The 13,784-nt window shown below is 44.3% G+C and overlaps 1 protein-coding gene across 2 annotated transcripts in view; it reads left to right on the forward strand.

The window, feature by feature from the left end:
• LOC137380412 (caM kinase-like vesicle-associated protein) overlaps nucleotides 1-13,784 on the forward strand; it is a 143,482-nt gene continuing 129,698 nt past the window's right edge. For both annotated transcript variants that reach the window (XM_068052341.1, XM_068052342.1), the window contains exon 1: nucleotides 1-178. In XM_068052341.1, coding sequence (XP_067908442.1) covers nucleotides 54-178 — 125 coding nt within the window. In that variant the 5' untranslated portion in view covers nucleotides 1-53. The remainder of the gene's footprint in view (nucleotides 179-13,784) is intronic.

The following is a 13,784-nucleotide window of genomic DNA, read 5'->3' on the forward strand; positions in this document are numbered from 1 at the left end:
CCAAAGCCGAGTGCCAGTGGCACCATGAGCCACGAACCTGCTGTCCTCTCTGGATGACAGGGCATTTGTGCTTCCATCACTGCCACTCCTGGCCACTAGCCAGGCAGCTCAGACTGCTGCCACCCATGCCAAGAGGAGCACTAAGACAGGCAAGGACACCTTCAAGACAGGCACTAAGGTAATGAACAAGAGTGAATATTTCATTTTTGCTGTATGATTTGATGTGTTTTTTGATAAAGATGTTATGACAAGGTTTTTGTTGGTGTCTTTTCTTGCATGATTCTGGCCAAGAGAATGCAGTGATGGGACATTGCACATGAAAAGGAAGGTGGGGCATAGTGGAGCAATGGTGGTGAAGAGATGCCATCCTAAGATAACCGGAGACTGAATAGACACTCACAGGCAGCTTACCTGGAGTGAAAGTGTCTTGGATGCCTCCTCCCTGCCTCCTCCTCCTCCACCCTCCACACAGAGATTGCCCTCTCTGTAGCTTCTGCTCCATCGTCCTGTCATGTTGCAGACCCAGGAGAACTGCAGCTACAGCCCCCATACCCATTGCAGCCTTTGTGTGGACAGGTCACAAGATCTTCTGCCCTCCTTGTATGGAGACAGCAAGACTCCCTGCCAAAGCCAGCAACTCACCATAACACCTCCCAAAAACACTCCACGGTACTTCCAGAGATTTTGCAATCGCAGAAGTTAGTCTAAATCACCTTACCTGCGAGTTGGATGCCTGGCCCTTTAAATGATGCTAACGGGGCTTCCTCTTGCTGCTGAACTCATGTTCTTTGGTGACTGACAAGTGAATGCGTTGAGTGAACTTGTGCGGTCCAAATCAGGAATATGTGTGTCTAATTGGCTGGAACACACATGCAAATGCCTTTCCCTGCATCGATTGTTGCATGGGCTGTGCTGGAAGTGTCAGGGAGGGCTGCACCCCCCACTTGGAGGGCTCCAGCTTCCTCAGCACTGATTCCAGCAATGCTCTGGAGACGAATTTCTGGCCCTCGAAGTATTTTAGATATGTGCTCAGCACTACAAATTGGAACCTTGGAGGGGCATCACTGCAAAAGCTGACCTTGGCCTTGCCCATAATTTCCTGGTATTCTTTGCCAGAAGTACCCTTCTGGTGGTTCAGCCAAGATCAAGTAGCTCAGTTCACGGACCAAGCTTGGGATGTTCTCACCTGTATGGTTTTTTTAACAAGTCGCACAGTGCATTGTCCTAATGAGTCGTAAGAGGGGCACAGCGACATCCACATCATGCAGAACCTTATCCTATCAGCTCTGTGACGTAAAGCAGGAAGCCTCCTTAGAGAAATAGCCAAGCTATTTAGCAATTTAAACATGCATAATTAAATATCACAAAATTCGAATAAATCTGGTCATGTGTACATAGGGAAGTAAAAATTTAATGAGCCGTTAATGATAAAGTCCTGCTTAATAATAGTATTTTATAATCATAACAAAATCCTTATGAAGTTAAACAGACACTTTAATTAAGAAACAAGAAGAATAAACATGGTACAGTTGCTAAAAGAACACAAACTTCCAGCTGCTGCAGGATGCATTGGCAATGTTTAATATGGCACAGAATTGAATTTCTCCGAGGTATTAATCCTTTGTAACATGTATCAGGTTCAGCTGAAGCACTCCTGAGAACGTCTGTAGTTATTGGATGCAAAAGCATGCTGACAGTTTGTCGTTGCTCTTTATTCCCCCTTCAGGTGGAAAGGGTGAACTGGCTGAACTGGTCAATGAGAAGTAATGAGGGTGCAATATTTCCATTAGAAAACTATGCAGTTAGAGACACAAAGAAAAAAGGCAGTTGCGATGTTTCCCATTAAAAACAATCTAAAATTTCCCTTGATGACTTACTGAGGAATTTCCTGATGTCACTGTGAGCTGTACTAACTGGGAAGGCCCAGGTTTGGAAAGCTAGTCTGTACTATCACTGGGAAAGGAAAAGAAAAATCATCCAGGGTTCCTGCTTCTGGTCACTCTCCAAGGTCTGTTGCAAAGATTAGGGTCAGGTTTAGATACAGTGCCATCTATGGTTACAGTTTCATTACTGACTTCTTATCTAAATCATTTTGCAACCCATTCCGGTACAGTCTAGGAAGGTCCCAGATCCGATCACCAATCTGTAATGGGTTAAATCATTTCAGCAGTGCAGAATCATAGCATTTTATATCACTAATGGAAGCCATTTATCCCACCACACCTTTGGCAGATCTCTGATAAAGCTACGCACTTAGTCTCATTTGCTTGCCTTTTCCCCTTATCTTTTGACCTTTTTCCAAAAGGGCAGGCACCATGCTTGGCCTCAGGATTCCTGGGTTAAGGAAAGGAATCAGCATTCCTGATGTTAATAGCTAGCTAGTGATTCCTGCTCCAAAGTACTGTCTATGTATGCTCGTCAAGTGAGGACAAGATTGGGCTCTGCTATTCATTTGTGGGATGAGGGCATCCTTTGTTTCCCTGACAACAGAGTGGCTTGCAAGGACATCATATTTCCTTTTCTAAAGGACATTAGTGAACCTGTTGGGTTTTTAAGATAATCTGGCAGCTTCACGGTCACAGTTACTAACACAGTTACTAACGCCGGCTTTTAAAAAAGAATTGAATTCAAATTCTTAGACTGCCATGGTGGGACTTGACCACATTACCAGTTCAGTAATATAACCACTACACTACTGCACGCTCTAGTCACCACAGCACAACAGTAGAGTAGCTGACACTCAACATCTAGATTCACACACTAGCACTGACCTCTTGGTACCACATGGTGGCTGGTGCCCATATAATGATCCTGCAGCATGGGGCTGATCCTTGAGGAGACAAGGAGAGAAAATTGGAGGGATAAGAGAAAATGAATGATCTTACCTGAAGCAGAAAAATCTGAAAAAATGTGCTGCTGGGTGTCTTGGAAATAAAGGATGTTGGTTCATAAGTCTCAGAAATTGCACTAATATCTGCATCAGGATAGGATCGAGCTTAGACATGTGCCCACCACTGTCAGATTTGGCTCACACATAATGCAACCTTATCCCAATGGCTATGAGCACCTTCAGGAGTGCAGGAGTGGAGAAAACAGGCAGAAAGAAAGGGGTATTTGTGCAGTGAAATCCTGCTCTTCTCAACTTCTTGATATGTTCGGTCTAACAGAAATGTTGCTACAGATTAAGAATATAAGAACATATGAAATAGAAGCAGGAATAGGCTACACAGTGCCTCAGGCCTGCTCCACCATTCAATAAGTTTATGGTCAGACTTTTAACATCAGTTCCACTTTCCCACCCTATCCACATATCCCTTGGTTCCCTTAGTGCCCCAGAATCTATCGATCTCAGTCTTAAATAAACTCAATGATTGAACATCCACTGCCCTCTGGGATAAAGAGTTCCAAAGATCCACAAACCTTTGGGTGAAGACATTTCTCCTCATCTCAGCCTGAATGGATGAACCCTTATCCTGACACTACGTTCCCTAGTCCTAGACTCTCCAGGCAGGGGAAACACCTTCTTGGCATCTACCCTGTCAGGAATGTTCAATATTTCAATGAGATCATCTCTCATTCTTTTAACCTCCAGAGAATATAAGCCCATTCTACTCAATCTCTCCTCAGAGGATGAAGCTTTTATCACTGAAATCGATCTAGTGAACATTTATTGTTGTACCCCTCTGATGACAGGTATATCCTTCCTTAGATACGGAGTCCAAAACTGTGCACAGTACTCTGGATGTGGTCTCACCAAAGCCCTATATAATTGCAGCAAGACTTCCTTATACTTACTGCAACTCCCTCCAGCCCCCCTCCCCACCGACCCCCCGCCAAAAGGCTATCATATCATTTGCCTTCCTAATTGCTTATTGAACCTGTATGTTAGTTTCTGTGATTTATGTACAAGGACAAATCCCTTTGAATCCCAACATTTGCTGGTCTCCCACCTTTTTAAAAAATATTCTGCTCTTCCTACCAAAGTGGATAGCTTCACACTTCACCACATTATATACCATCTGCCACCTTCTTGCCCAATCACTTAACCGATCTATATCCCTTTGTAGCCACTTTACATCTTCTTCATATCTTACTTCCCCACCAACTTTGTACCATCAGTAAGCTTGGATATATTACACTTGGTCCCCTTATCTAATTCATTGATAGAAATTGTAAATAGCTGAGGCCACAGGACTGACCTTGCGGCACTCCACTAGTTACACCATGCCATCCTGAAAATGACCCATTTATTCCTACTTTCTGTTTGCTGTCCTTAAAAATCCTCAATCCATGCTAATTTTTTTTACTTGATCATGGACATGGCCAGCATTTATTGTCCATTCCTGTTTACCCTTGAGAAGGTGGTAGTGGTGAACTGCCCTCTTGAACCGCTACAGTCCAGGTACACTCACAGTGCTGTTAGGGAGGCAGTTCCAGGTTTTTGACCCAGCGACAGTGAAGGAACAGCAATATAGTTCCAATTCAGGATGGTGTGTGACTTGGAGGAAAACTTGCATGCTGTTCCCATGCGCCTGCTGCCCTCATTCTTCTACGTGATAGAGGTCACGGGTTTGGAGGGTGCTGTCGAAGGATCTTTGGGAAGTTGCTGCAGTGCATCTTGTAGATGTATGCAATGCTGCCACGATGCACTGGTGGTGAATGGAGTGAATATTTAAGGTGGTGGACGGGTTGCCAATCAAGAGGGCTGCTTTGTCCTGGGTGGTGTTGAGCTTCTTGAGTGTTGGAGCTGCACTCATCCATGCAAGTAAGGAGTATTCCAGCATGCTCCTGACTTGTGCTTTGTAGGTGGTGAAAGGGCTTTGAGGAGTCAGGAGGTGAGTTACTCGCCACAGAATTCTCAGTCTCTGACCTGCTCTTGTATTTATGTGGCTGCTCCACTTAAGTTTCTGGTAAATGGTAACCCCAGAATGTTGATGGTAGGGGATTCAGTGATGGTAATGCCATTGAAAATCAAGGGGAGATAGTTAAATTCTTTCTTGTTGGAGATGGTCATTGCCTGGCACTTTTGTGGCACGAATGTTACTTGCCACTTATCGTCCCACACCTGAAGGTTGTCTAGGTCTTGCATGCCAGCACACACTGCTTCATTAACTGAGGAGTCACAAATGGTTGCTGAACCCTGTGCAATCATCAGCGAACTCCACTTCTGACCTCATGATAGAGAGAAGGTCATTGTTGAAGAAGCTGAAGATGGTTAGGCCTTGGAAACCACCCTGAGGAACTCCTTCAGCAATATCCTATTATTATCACTATTATATTACTCCTGATCCTATGAGCTCTAATCTATCCAACCTATTGTGTGGCACTTTATCGAATGCCTTCTGAAAATCCAAATATACTACATCCACTTGTTCCCTTTGTCTACCCTGCTCATTCCATACTCAAACGTGGTTTTCCTTTCATAAAATTAAATTAGCTCTGCCTAATCATATTGTGATTTTCCAAGTGCCCTATTACCATGTCCCTGATAACAAATTCCAACATTTTTCCTACTATTGATGTGAGGTTAACTGATATATAGTTTCCTACTTTCTGTGTCCCTCCTTTCTTGAAAAGCAGGGTTGCATTTCCAACCCATATGTCTCCATTCTAGAATCTAGGGAATTCTGGAAGATCAAAGCCAATGCATCCTATCTCTGCAGACACTTCTTTTAAAACCCTAACATCTAGGCCATTAGGTCCAGGGAACTTAGTTTAGAGATACAGCACTGAAACAGGCCCTTCGGCCCACCGAGTCTGTGCCGACCATCAACCACCCATTTATACTAATCCTACACCAATCCCACATTCCTATCACATCCCCACCTGTCCCTATATATTCCCCTACCACCTACCTATACTAGGGGCAATTTATAATGGCCAATTAACCTATCAACCTGCAAGTCTTTGGCATGTGGGAGGAAACCGGAGCACCCGGAGGAAACCCACGCAGACACAGGGAAACCTTGCAAACTCCGCACAGGCAGTACCCAGAATCGAACCCGGGTCCCTGGAGCTGTGAGGCTGCGGTGCTAACCACTGCGCTACTGTGCCGCCCCAATTTGTTGGCTTTTAGTCCCATTAATTTTTCCAGTAACTTTACTGATACTAATCACTTTAAATTCTTTACACTTTAAACTCTTATTAGACCCTTGGTTCCCTACATTTTCCAATATGTTCTTTGTGTCTTCAACTGTGAAGACAGACCAAACTACTTAATGTTTTTGCCATTTCTAATTCCCTATTATAATTTCTCCTGTCTTCATTGCTAAGGGACACACATTTACTTCTGCTAACCTCTTTTTTAGATACTTGTAAAAGCAATTACAATCTTATTTTAAATTTCTTGCTAGTTTACTCGCATTTTCTGCTTCCTCCCTCTTCATCACTTCCTTAGTCATCCTTTGCTGATATTTAAAACCCACATTGTAAGCCTCTTCTTTGAATCTAATATGTCTGTAGTTAGCCACTGCTGTATCACTTTTCCAATAACGTTGTTATTCCTCAAGGGACTGTATATTCATGGAGAATTATGAATTATTTGCCATTGCTTGCTTACATCATATCTTTTAATCTAATTTCCCAATCTACCTCAGCCAACTTTCTACTCATACCTCCATAATTGGCTTTATATAAATTTAAGACCCTAGTTTCAGACGTAACAACGTCACTCTCAAACTTAAAATGAAGTTAATTCATTCATATTATGATCACTGTTCTCCAAAGGATCCTTTATTATAAATTTATTAATTAACCCTGTCTCATTACACAATACTAGAGCAAAATAACCTGTTTCAATGAACTCGTTCTCCAAGCTACTATTGTCAATTTGGTTTGTCCAGTCTATATGAAGATTAAATTCCTCCAGGATTATTGCATTATCCTTGTTACATGCTCCTCTAATTTGCAGATTTATGTGCTGCGATCACCTGGATTACTCTGGGGGAGGGCCTATAAACCACACCCATACTGATTTAATATCCTGATTTTTGGAGCTCAAGATGCTTTCTCGCCACTGCTATTATTTCATCCTTTATTCATCCTTTATGTTCATGGCTACCACACCTACTTCTTTTATTTTGCCTATCTTTTCTAAAAGTCAAGTACCCTGGAATATTTCCCAATTGTGGTTACCTTGCAGCCATGTCTCAGTAATGGCAATAGATCCAATCCATTTATCTCTATTTGTGCTGTTAATTCATCTATTTTATTACAAATGTTTCATTCATTCATATATAGCGCATTTAATTTTAACTTTTGCTATGTTTCCCTGAGTTGGCCTTAGTTCCTATTACCATTGTTAAACCCCCTATCCCTTCTTGACACAATCTGCTTGATTTTACCCAAAGAGCTACTCTGCTCTACAGCCTTGACTTTTCTTACCCTTACCTGAACCCTCCCTTCTCCTTATTAGTTTAAAGTCCTGTCTACTGTGTTTACAACCTCAGCGTACTTAGTCCTTTACTGCTCATCTTTCTCTAAATATTGCTACCCCACATCTCTAGATTTAGCCTTCACCTAACGCCACATGTTCCACATTAAACCCTAATTAAGAAATCTGTGTGAACCTGATCCAATCCATGATGTATCAGTAATAGAAGTGCAGCTGGCTGGCTGACAGCAAACAGGCTTTGATCAATACAGCGAGTGAAGAGAAACTCTTGCGGAGCTAAAAGACCACAGGTTCCCTAAAAAAATCATTATGATCTCTTCAAAATACAAAAGTAAGAATAATACAAGTTTCAGAGTGTTTCCTATAGGCCAACAACTAATTAGGACTGTGTAACTCAGAACAGAGGTTTGATGGGATTGTGTCATCTTTAGGATAGCAGATAGATAGAATTGTGTCATTTATAAGTTGGCAGACAGATGGGACAGTCTTACTTATAGAATAGACAATAGATAGGGCTACATCATGGAATGGAGCTGTCAGTCTGCTCATTCAGTCCCTCACCTCCACCATTGCTGCTCTTATCCTTAGTAAAGCCTTTACTCGTGCCAATTGACGAAAGCTACTTCCAAACCTGAGTGAGAACCATGTTTGAATGCAGAATAGCTCTAGTACTACCATAATTGTAAAGAATATCCAAATTCTGTGTGCCTCGTGTTTCTTACCACCTTTCCATTTTCTGCCACTGTACAACGTGTGACCTCTTAACCTTAGCCTCGGGCTTGTCCTATTTGAGTAACCGGACTATATAAAGTGGATTTGCTAGTTGTATTGATATAGCTTTCATCTCATGTAGCTAAGCCATGAAACCTGTTGCAGACTGCAGCTCCTGTTTTGCTGCATGTTCCTGTGTGTTTTCCTGGCATAGAAGAAGCTCTGGCAGTAGGGACTGAATCTGCTGCCATGCTGAATAAAGTAGCATCTTACGTACCCATTCCTGCCATGCCATGACAGCCAGGCATTGTCTCACTGATCAGCAGCAAAGCAGACCTAATACTAGCAATTAGATCAGCAAAGCTCTTCGATATACTTGTCTACAATCCATGATCAAAGCTTTGGACACCGGATGAGATAGCCGTATCTAATCTGGCACCCAGTCCTCTGTGAGCAGCAGCCTGACCATTCATAGAGGAAGCACAGACTGCTGCCCTGAAGTCTTTTGCTGTGGATATCCTTGAAAGTAGGTGCTACCTATGTGACAGGTGTGCATGATGTGGGCACCACAGTGTGGCTGCAGTGTCACCAAGCCATCCAATACTACGTGTGTGGGTGGTGGACTCCTCCACTGAAATCACCATCTGCAGAAACAGAACTGAAGTAGCAATATAAATACCATGGCTACAAGAGCAGGTCAGAGGCTAGGAATCCTGAGGCGAGTAACTCACCTCCTGACACCACAAAGCCTGTCCACCATTTACAAGGCATAAGTCAGGAGTGTGATGGAATACTCTGCACTTGCCTGGATGGGTACAGCTCCAACAACACTCAAGAAGCTCAACATCATCCAGGACAAAGCAGCCTGCTTGATTGGCACCCCATCTACAAACATTCACTCCCTCCAACATCGACGCACAGTGGCAGCATCCACAAGATGCACTGCAACAACGCACCAAGACTCCTTAGACAGCACCTTCCAAACCCGTGACCTCTACCATCTTGAAGGACAAGGCAGCAGATGCATGGGAACACCACCACCTGCAAGTTCCCCTCCAAGCCACACACCATCCTGACTTGGAACTATATCTCCGTTCCTTCACTGTCGCTGTGTCAAAATCCTGGAACTCCCTTCCTAACAGCACTGTGGGTGTACCTACCCCACATGGGCTGCAGTGGTTCAAGAAGGCAGCTCACCACCACCTTCTCAAGGGCAATTAGCAATGGGCAATAAATGCTGGCCTGGCCAGTGATGCCCACATCCCCTGTGAACGAATAAATAAAGCATACTGCCTGACATGATCCTGAGTGCATGCACATACACTTGAAGCTCTTTAAAAGCAGAATGCCTGAGTCCTAGTACCATGGGGTCTTCAGCCAAAGGCGAAATCTCCTGACAATCTAGTCAGCAACATATTCTTCCTGTGTTCCACTGCCAGCTGCTCCTATCCACTCATTCTCTCTGTATTACCCAATGCACCTCCCTCTGCCTCACTCTGTAATTCTCCTAGAGTGGATTACCCATAGGATATACGGCAAATAAACAGGTCATTTGGCCCAACCAGTTTATGTGGGTCTTTATGCTCTGCTCGAGCCTCCTCTGGTTTTTCCTCATCTAAATCTATTCGTGTAATCCCCATTCCTTTTCCCTCATATGCTTGCCAAGCCTGCCCTTAAATGCATCTCTGCCATTCGCTTCACTACTCCCTGTGGCAGCGAGTTCTGAGGACTGGTGTTTGTGAGGGACCGACTGCTTTGTCTGATCTGGTACAAAAGGTAAACTTTTACCAGCATTAAATTGCCATGCATGGAATATTCTCATTGACTGTGATTGTGCTGTCCACTTCTAAGCTTCTCACTTTGGGGATTGTCACTGCTCTGTCCCAAACAGGCCAGGAGTAACCAGTAATACTGCCCTTTCACCTCTAAGGCCAGGATACCAACCTGTATGTATTTTCAGCCATTTCCTACAGGGTAAAAGTTCATTGATCAAAACAAATAAGAATGTGGCATAAACCTCACTCAGAAAGGTCCTTAACAGAAACTAGATATGAGCAACCAGCAGAAGCTCCCTCAATCTGAAGTCTTTCATGCACCTTGAGAAATGAGTCACAAAGCCAAATTGTTTGTCCCAGAATCAATGGAGTCTTTTGGAGAGGACCGCACAGAATGACAATCCACAGCTCCCCCCATTATTCCTGTGCTTTCTTCTTCATTTTCCCAACCTTTCGTACATTCATGCATTCTAACAGTCATAAGTTCAACGTGCACCACAATATCACAGCGTAATATGAATTACAAGTTACATTTGTAAGGATATCACTGTAAGGCTTATATTTCCCTATATGTTCTCAAGAAACCCCAAGCTTCAATTGACACCTCACACCTCATAGCACACAATGGCATTGACTCCTGCTTTGGCAATCACCAGTACAGTTAGTGGATGATAGGACAGTTGGGACTTTCAAGAGTGAAATCAATAGTTTTTTTTAGATAAGGACAAGGAGCAAAGGTGGGTAAATGGAGTTGAGGTGCAGATCAGCCAACAACAACAACAAACCGTATTTATATAACGCCATCAATGTAGTAAAACGTCACAAAGCACTTCACAGGAATATTATCAAACACAATTTGACACCAATAAATGCTGGCCTGGCCAGCGACGCCCACATCCCATGAATGAATAAAGAAAAAGCAGTGAGCTTCCTTACACCTTCAGTGTCTGGTGATCAAAATTCATTTGGGTTAATTGGACCATGGAGTAGTTCTTTGTCTCTCCAAGCACAGTCTCTCAGTATGCAGATGTCCTTCCATCCAAGTGTCTGGTGCTCTCTCTTGTAAAACAAGTCATTTCTTCACTCCAGCAACAGTTAAAATTAATGTTCATATGATGACATTAATATGCCTCATTCTTGGCAGGTGGGGCATCTGCATGACACTGTCCAAGCAACAGAATCTTTGTTTTACTGTTCCTACAATATGCTCTGATTGTATCCTAGTGGAGGCATGTGCCTCACTATAAATTTTCCTCAGTTTGTGGTTCATTCATTTATCTCTGGCCCCCAGGATCCATCCACCTGGTCTCAAGAATCCATTAAATAATGGTCATACTGTCAGTCAGTATAACAGATATGTCCCTTGCAGAGTCCAGGGTTCCTGGTGTCCAACAGCATGTGGTGCTGATGATCACGTACATTTAATTATTTCTTGCTCGGAAGTCCAGCAATTATTGCCCATTTCTAGTTGCGCTTTAGTCCAGGTAGACTGCAGTCCAGGTGGAAAAAGTATTCCTGCAGTATTGTTAGGTAGAGAGTTCCACGATTCCAGGACCCAGTGACGATGAAGGAATGGCGATCTATTCCCAAGTCAGGAAGTTGTGTGACTTGGAGGGGAAATTGAAGGGGGTGGTGTTCCCATGTGCCAGCTGCTCCTTTCATTTTTGGTGGCAGAGGTCACAGGTTTCGAAGCTTCATAGGATGGAAGCCCTTCCTATTCATAAATACCTCTGCAGAGTTGAATGGGTCCACTGATGAGGACCTGCACTTTTAGGCATGTGGCCTTCTCTGATGCATTTCCTTGTTTTCAAATCCCTCCATGCTTCGCCCACCCCTATCCCTGTAATTTCCTCCAGCCCCACAACCCTCCAAGATATCTGCGCTCCTCTAATTCTGGCCTCTTGTGCATCCCTGATTTTAATTATTCCACCATTAGTGGTCCTGACTTCAGTTGCTTGGACACCAATCTCTGGAATACCCTCCCAACACCTTTTTTTTATTCATTCATGGGATGTGGGCATCATTGGCCAGACCAGCATTTATTGCCCATCCCTAATTGCCCTTGAGAAGTTGGTGGTGAGCTGCCTTCTTGAACCACTGCAGTCCATGTGGGGTAGGTACACCCACAGTGCTGTTAGGAAGGGATTTCCAGGATTTTGACCCAGCGACAGTGAAGGAACGGCGATATAGTTCCAAGTCAGGATGGTGTGTGAGTTGGAGGGGAACTTGCAGGTGGTGGTGTTCCCATGCATTTCGAGTTGGTAGAGGTTGCAGGTTTGGAAGGTGCTGTCTAAGGAGCCTTGGTGCATTGCTGCAGTGCATCTTGTAGATGGTACACACTGCTGCCACTGTGTGTCGGTGGTGGAGGGAGTGAATATTTGTAGACGGGGTGCCAATCAAGCAGGCTGCTTTGTCCTGGATGGTGTCGAGCTCCTTAAATGTTGTTGGAGCTGCGCCCATCCAGGCAAGTGGAGAGTATTCCATCACACTCCTGACTTGTGCCTTGCAGATGGCTTTGGGGAGTCAGGAGGTGAGTTACTCGCCTAAGGATTCCTAGCCTCTGACCTGCTCTTGTAGACACGGTATTTATATGGCTGCTCCAGTTCAGTTTCTGGTCAATGGTAGCCCCTAGGATGTTGATAGTGGGGGGTTTAGCGATGGTAAGGTCATTGAATGTCAAGGGGAGATGGCTAGATTCTCTCTTGGTGGAGATGGTCATTGCCTGGCACTTGTCTGGCACGCATGTTACTTGCCACTTATCAGCCCAAGCCTGGATGTTGTCCAGCTCTTGCTACATTTCTACACGGACTGCTTCAATATCTGAGGAGTCACGAATGGTGCTGAACATTGTGCAATCATCAGTGAACATCCCCACTTCTGACCTTATGATTGAAGGAAGGTCATTGATGAAGCAGCTTAAGATGGTTGTGCCTAGGACACTACCCTGAGGAACTCCTACAGTGATGTCCTGGAGCTCAGATGATTGACCTCCAACAACCACAACCATCTTCCTTTGTGCTAGGTATGACTCCAGCCAGCGGAGGGTTTTCCCCCTGATTCCCATTGACTTCAGTTTTACTAGGGCTCCTTGAAGCCATACTCGGTCAAATGCTGCCTTGATATCAGGGGCAGTCACTCTCACCTCACCTCTTGAGTTCAGCTCTTTTGTCCATGTTTGAACCAAGGCTGTAATGAAGTTAGGAGCTGAGTGGCCCTGGCGGAACCCAAACTGAACGTCACTGAGCAGGTTGTTGCTAAGCAAGTGCTGCTTGATGGCACTGTTGATGACACCTTCCATCACTTTACTGATGATTGAGAGTAGGCTGATGGGGCGGTAATTGGCCAGGTTGGACTTGCCCTGCTTTTTGTGTACAGGATATACCTGGGCAATTTTCCACATTGCTGGGTAGATGCCAGTGTTATAGCTGTATTCGAACAGCTTGGCCAGTATGTTCTGGAGCACAGGTCTTCAGTACTATTGCCGTAATATTGTCAGGGCCCATAGCCTTTGCAGTATCCAGTGCCTTCAGTCGTTTCTTGATATCACGCGGAGTGAATCCAATTGGCTGAAGTCTGGCATCTGTGATGCTGGGGTCTTCAGGAGGAGGCCAAGATGGATCATCAATTCAGAACTTCTGGCTGAAGATTGTTGCAAATGCTTCAGCCTTATCTTTCGCACTGATGTGCTGGGCTCCCCCATCATTGAGGATGGGGATATTTGTGGAGCCACCTCCTCCAGTTTAGTTGTTTAATTGTCCACCACTATTCACAGCTGGATGTGACAGGACTGCAGAGATTAGATCTGATCCGTTGGTTGTGCGATCGCTCAGCTCTGTCTATCGCATGCTGCTTACGCAGTTTGGCACGCTGATAGTCCTGTGTTGTAGCTTCACGAGGTTGACACC

The sequence above is a fragment of the Heterodontus francisci genome, chromosome 19 (assembly GCF_036365525.1).
Source record: "Heterodontus francisci isolate sHetFra1 chromosome 19, sHetFra1.hap1, whole genome shotgun sequence".
NCBI lineage: Eukaryota > Metazoa > Chordata > Chondrichthyes > Heterodontiformes > Heterodontidae > Heterodontus > Heterodontus francisci.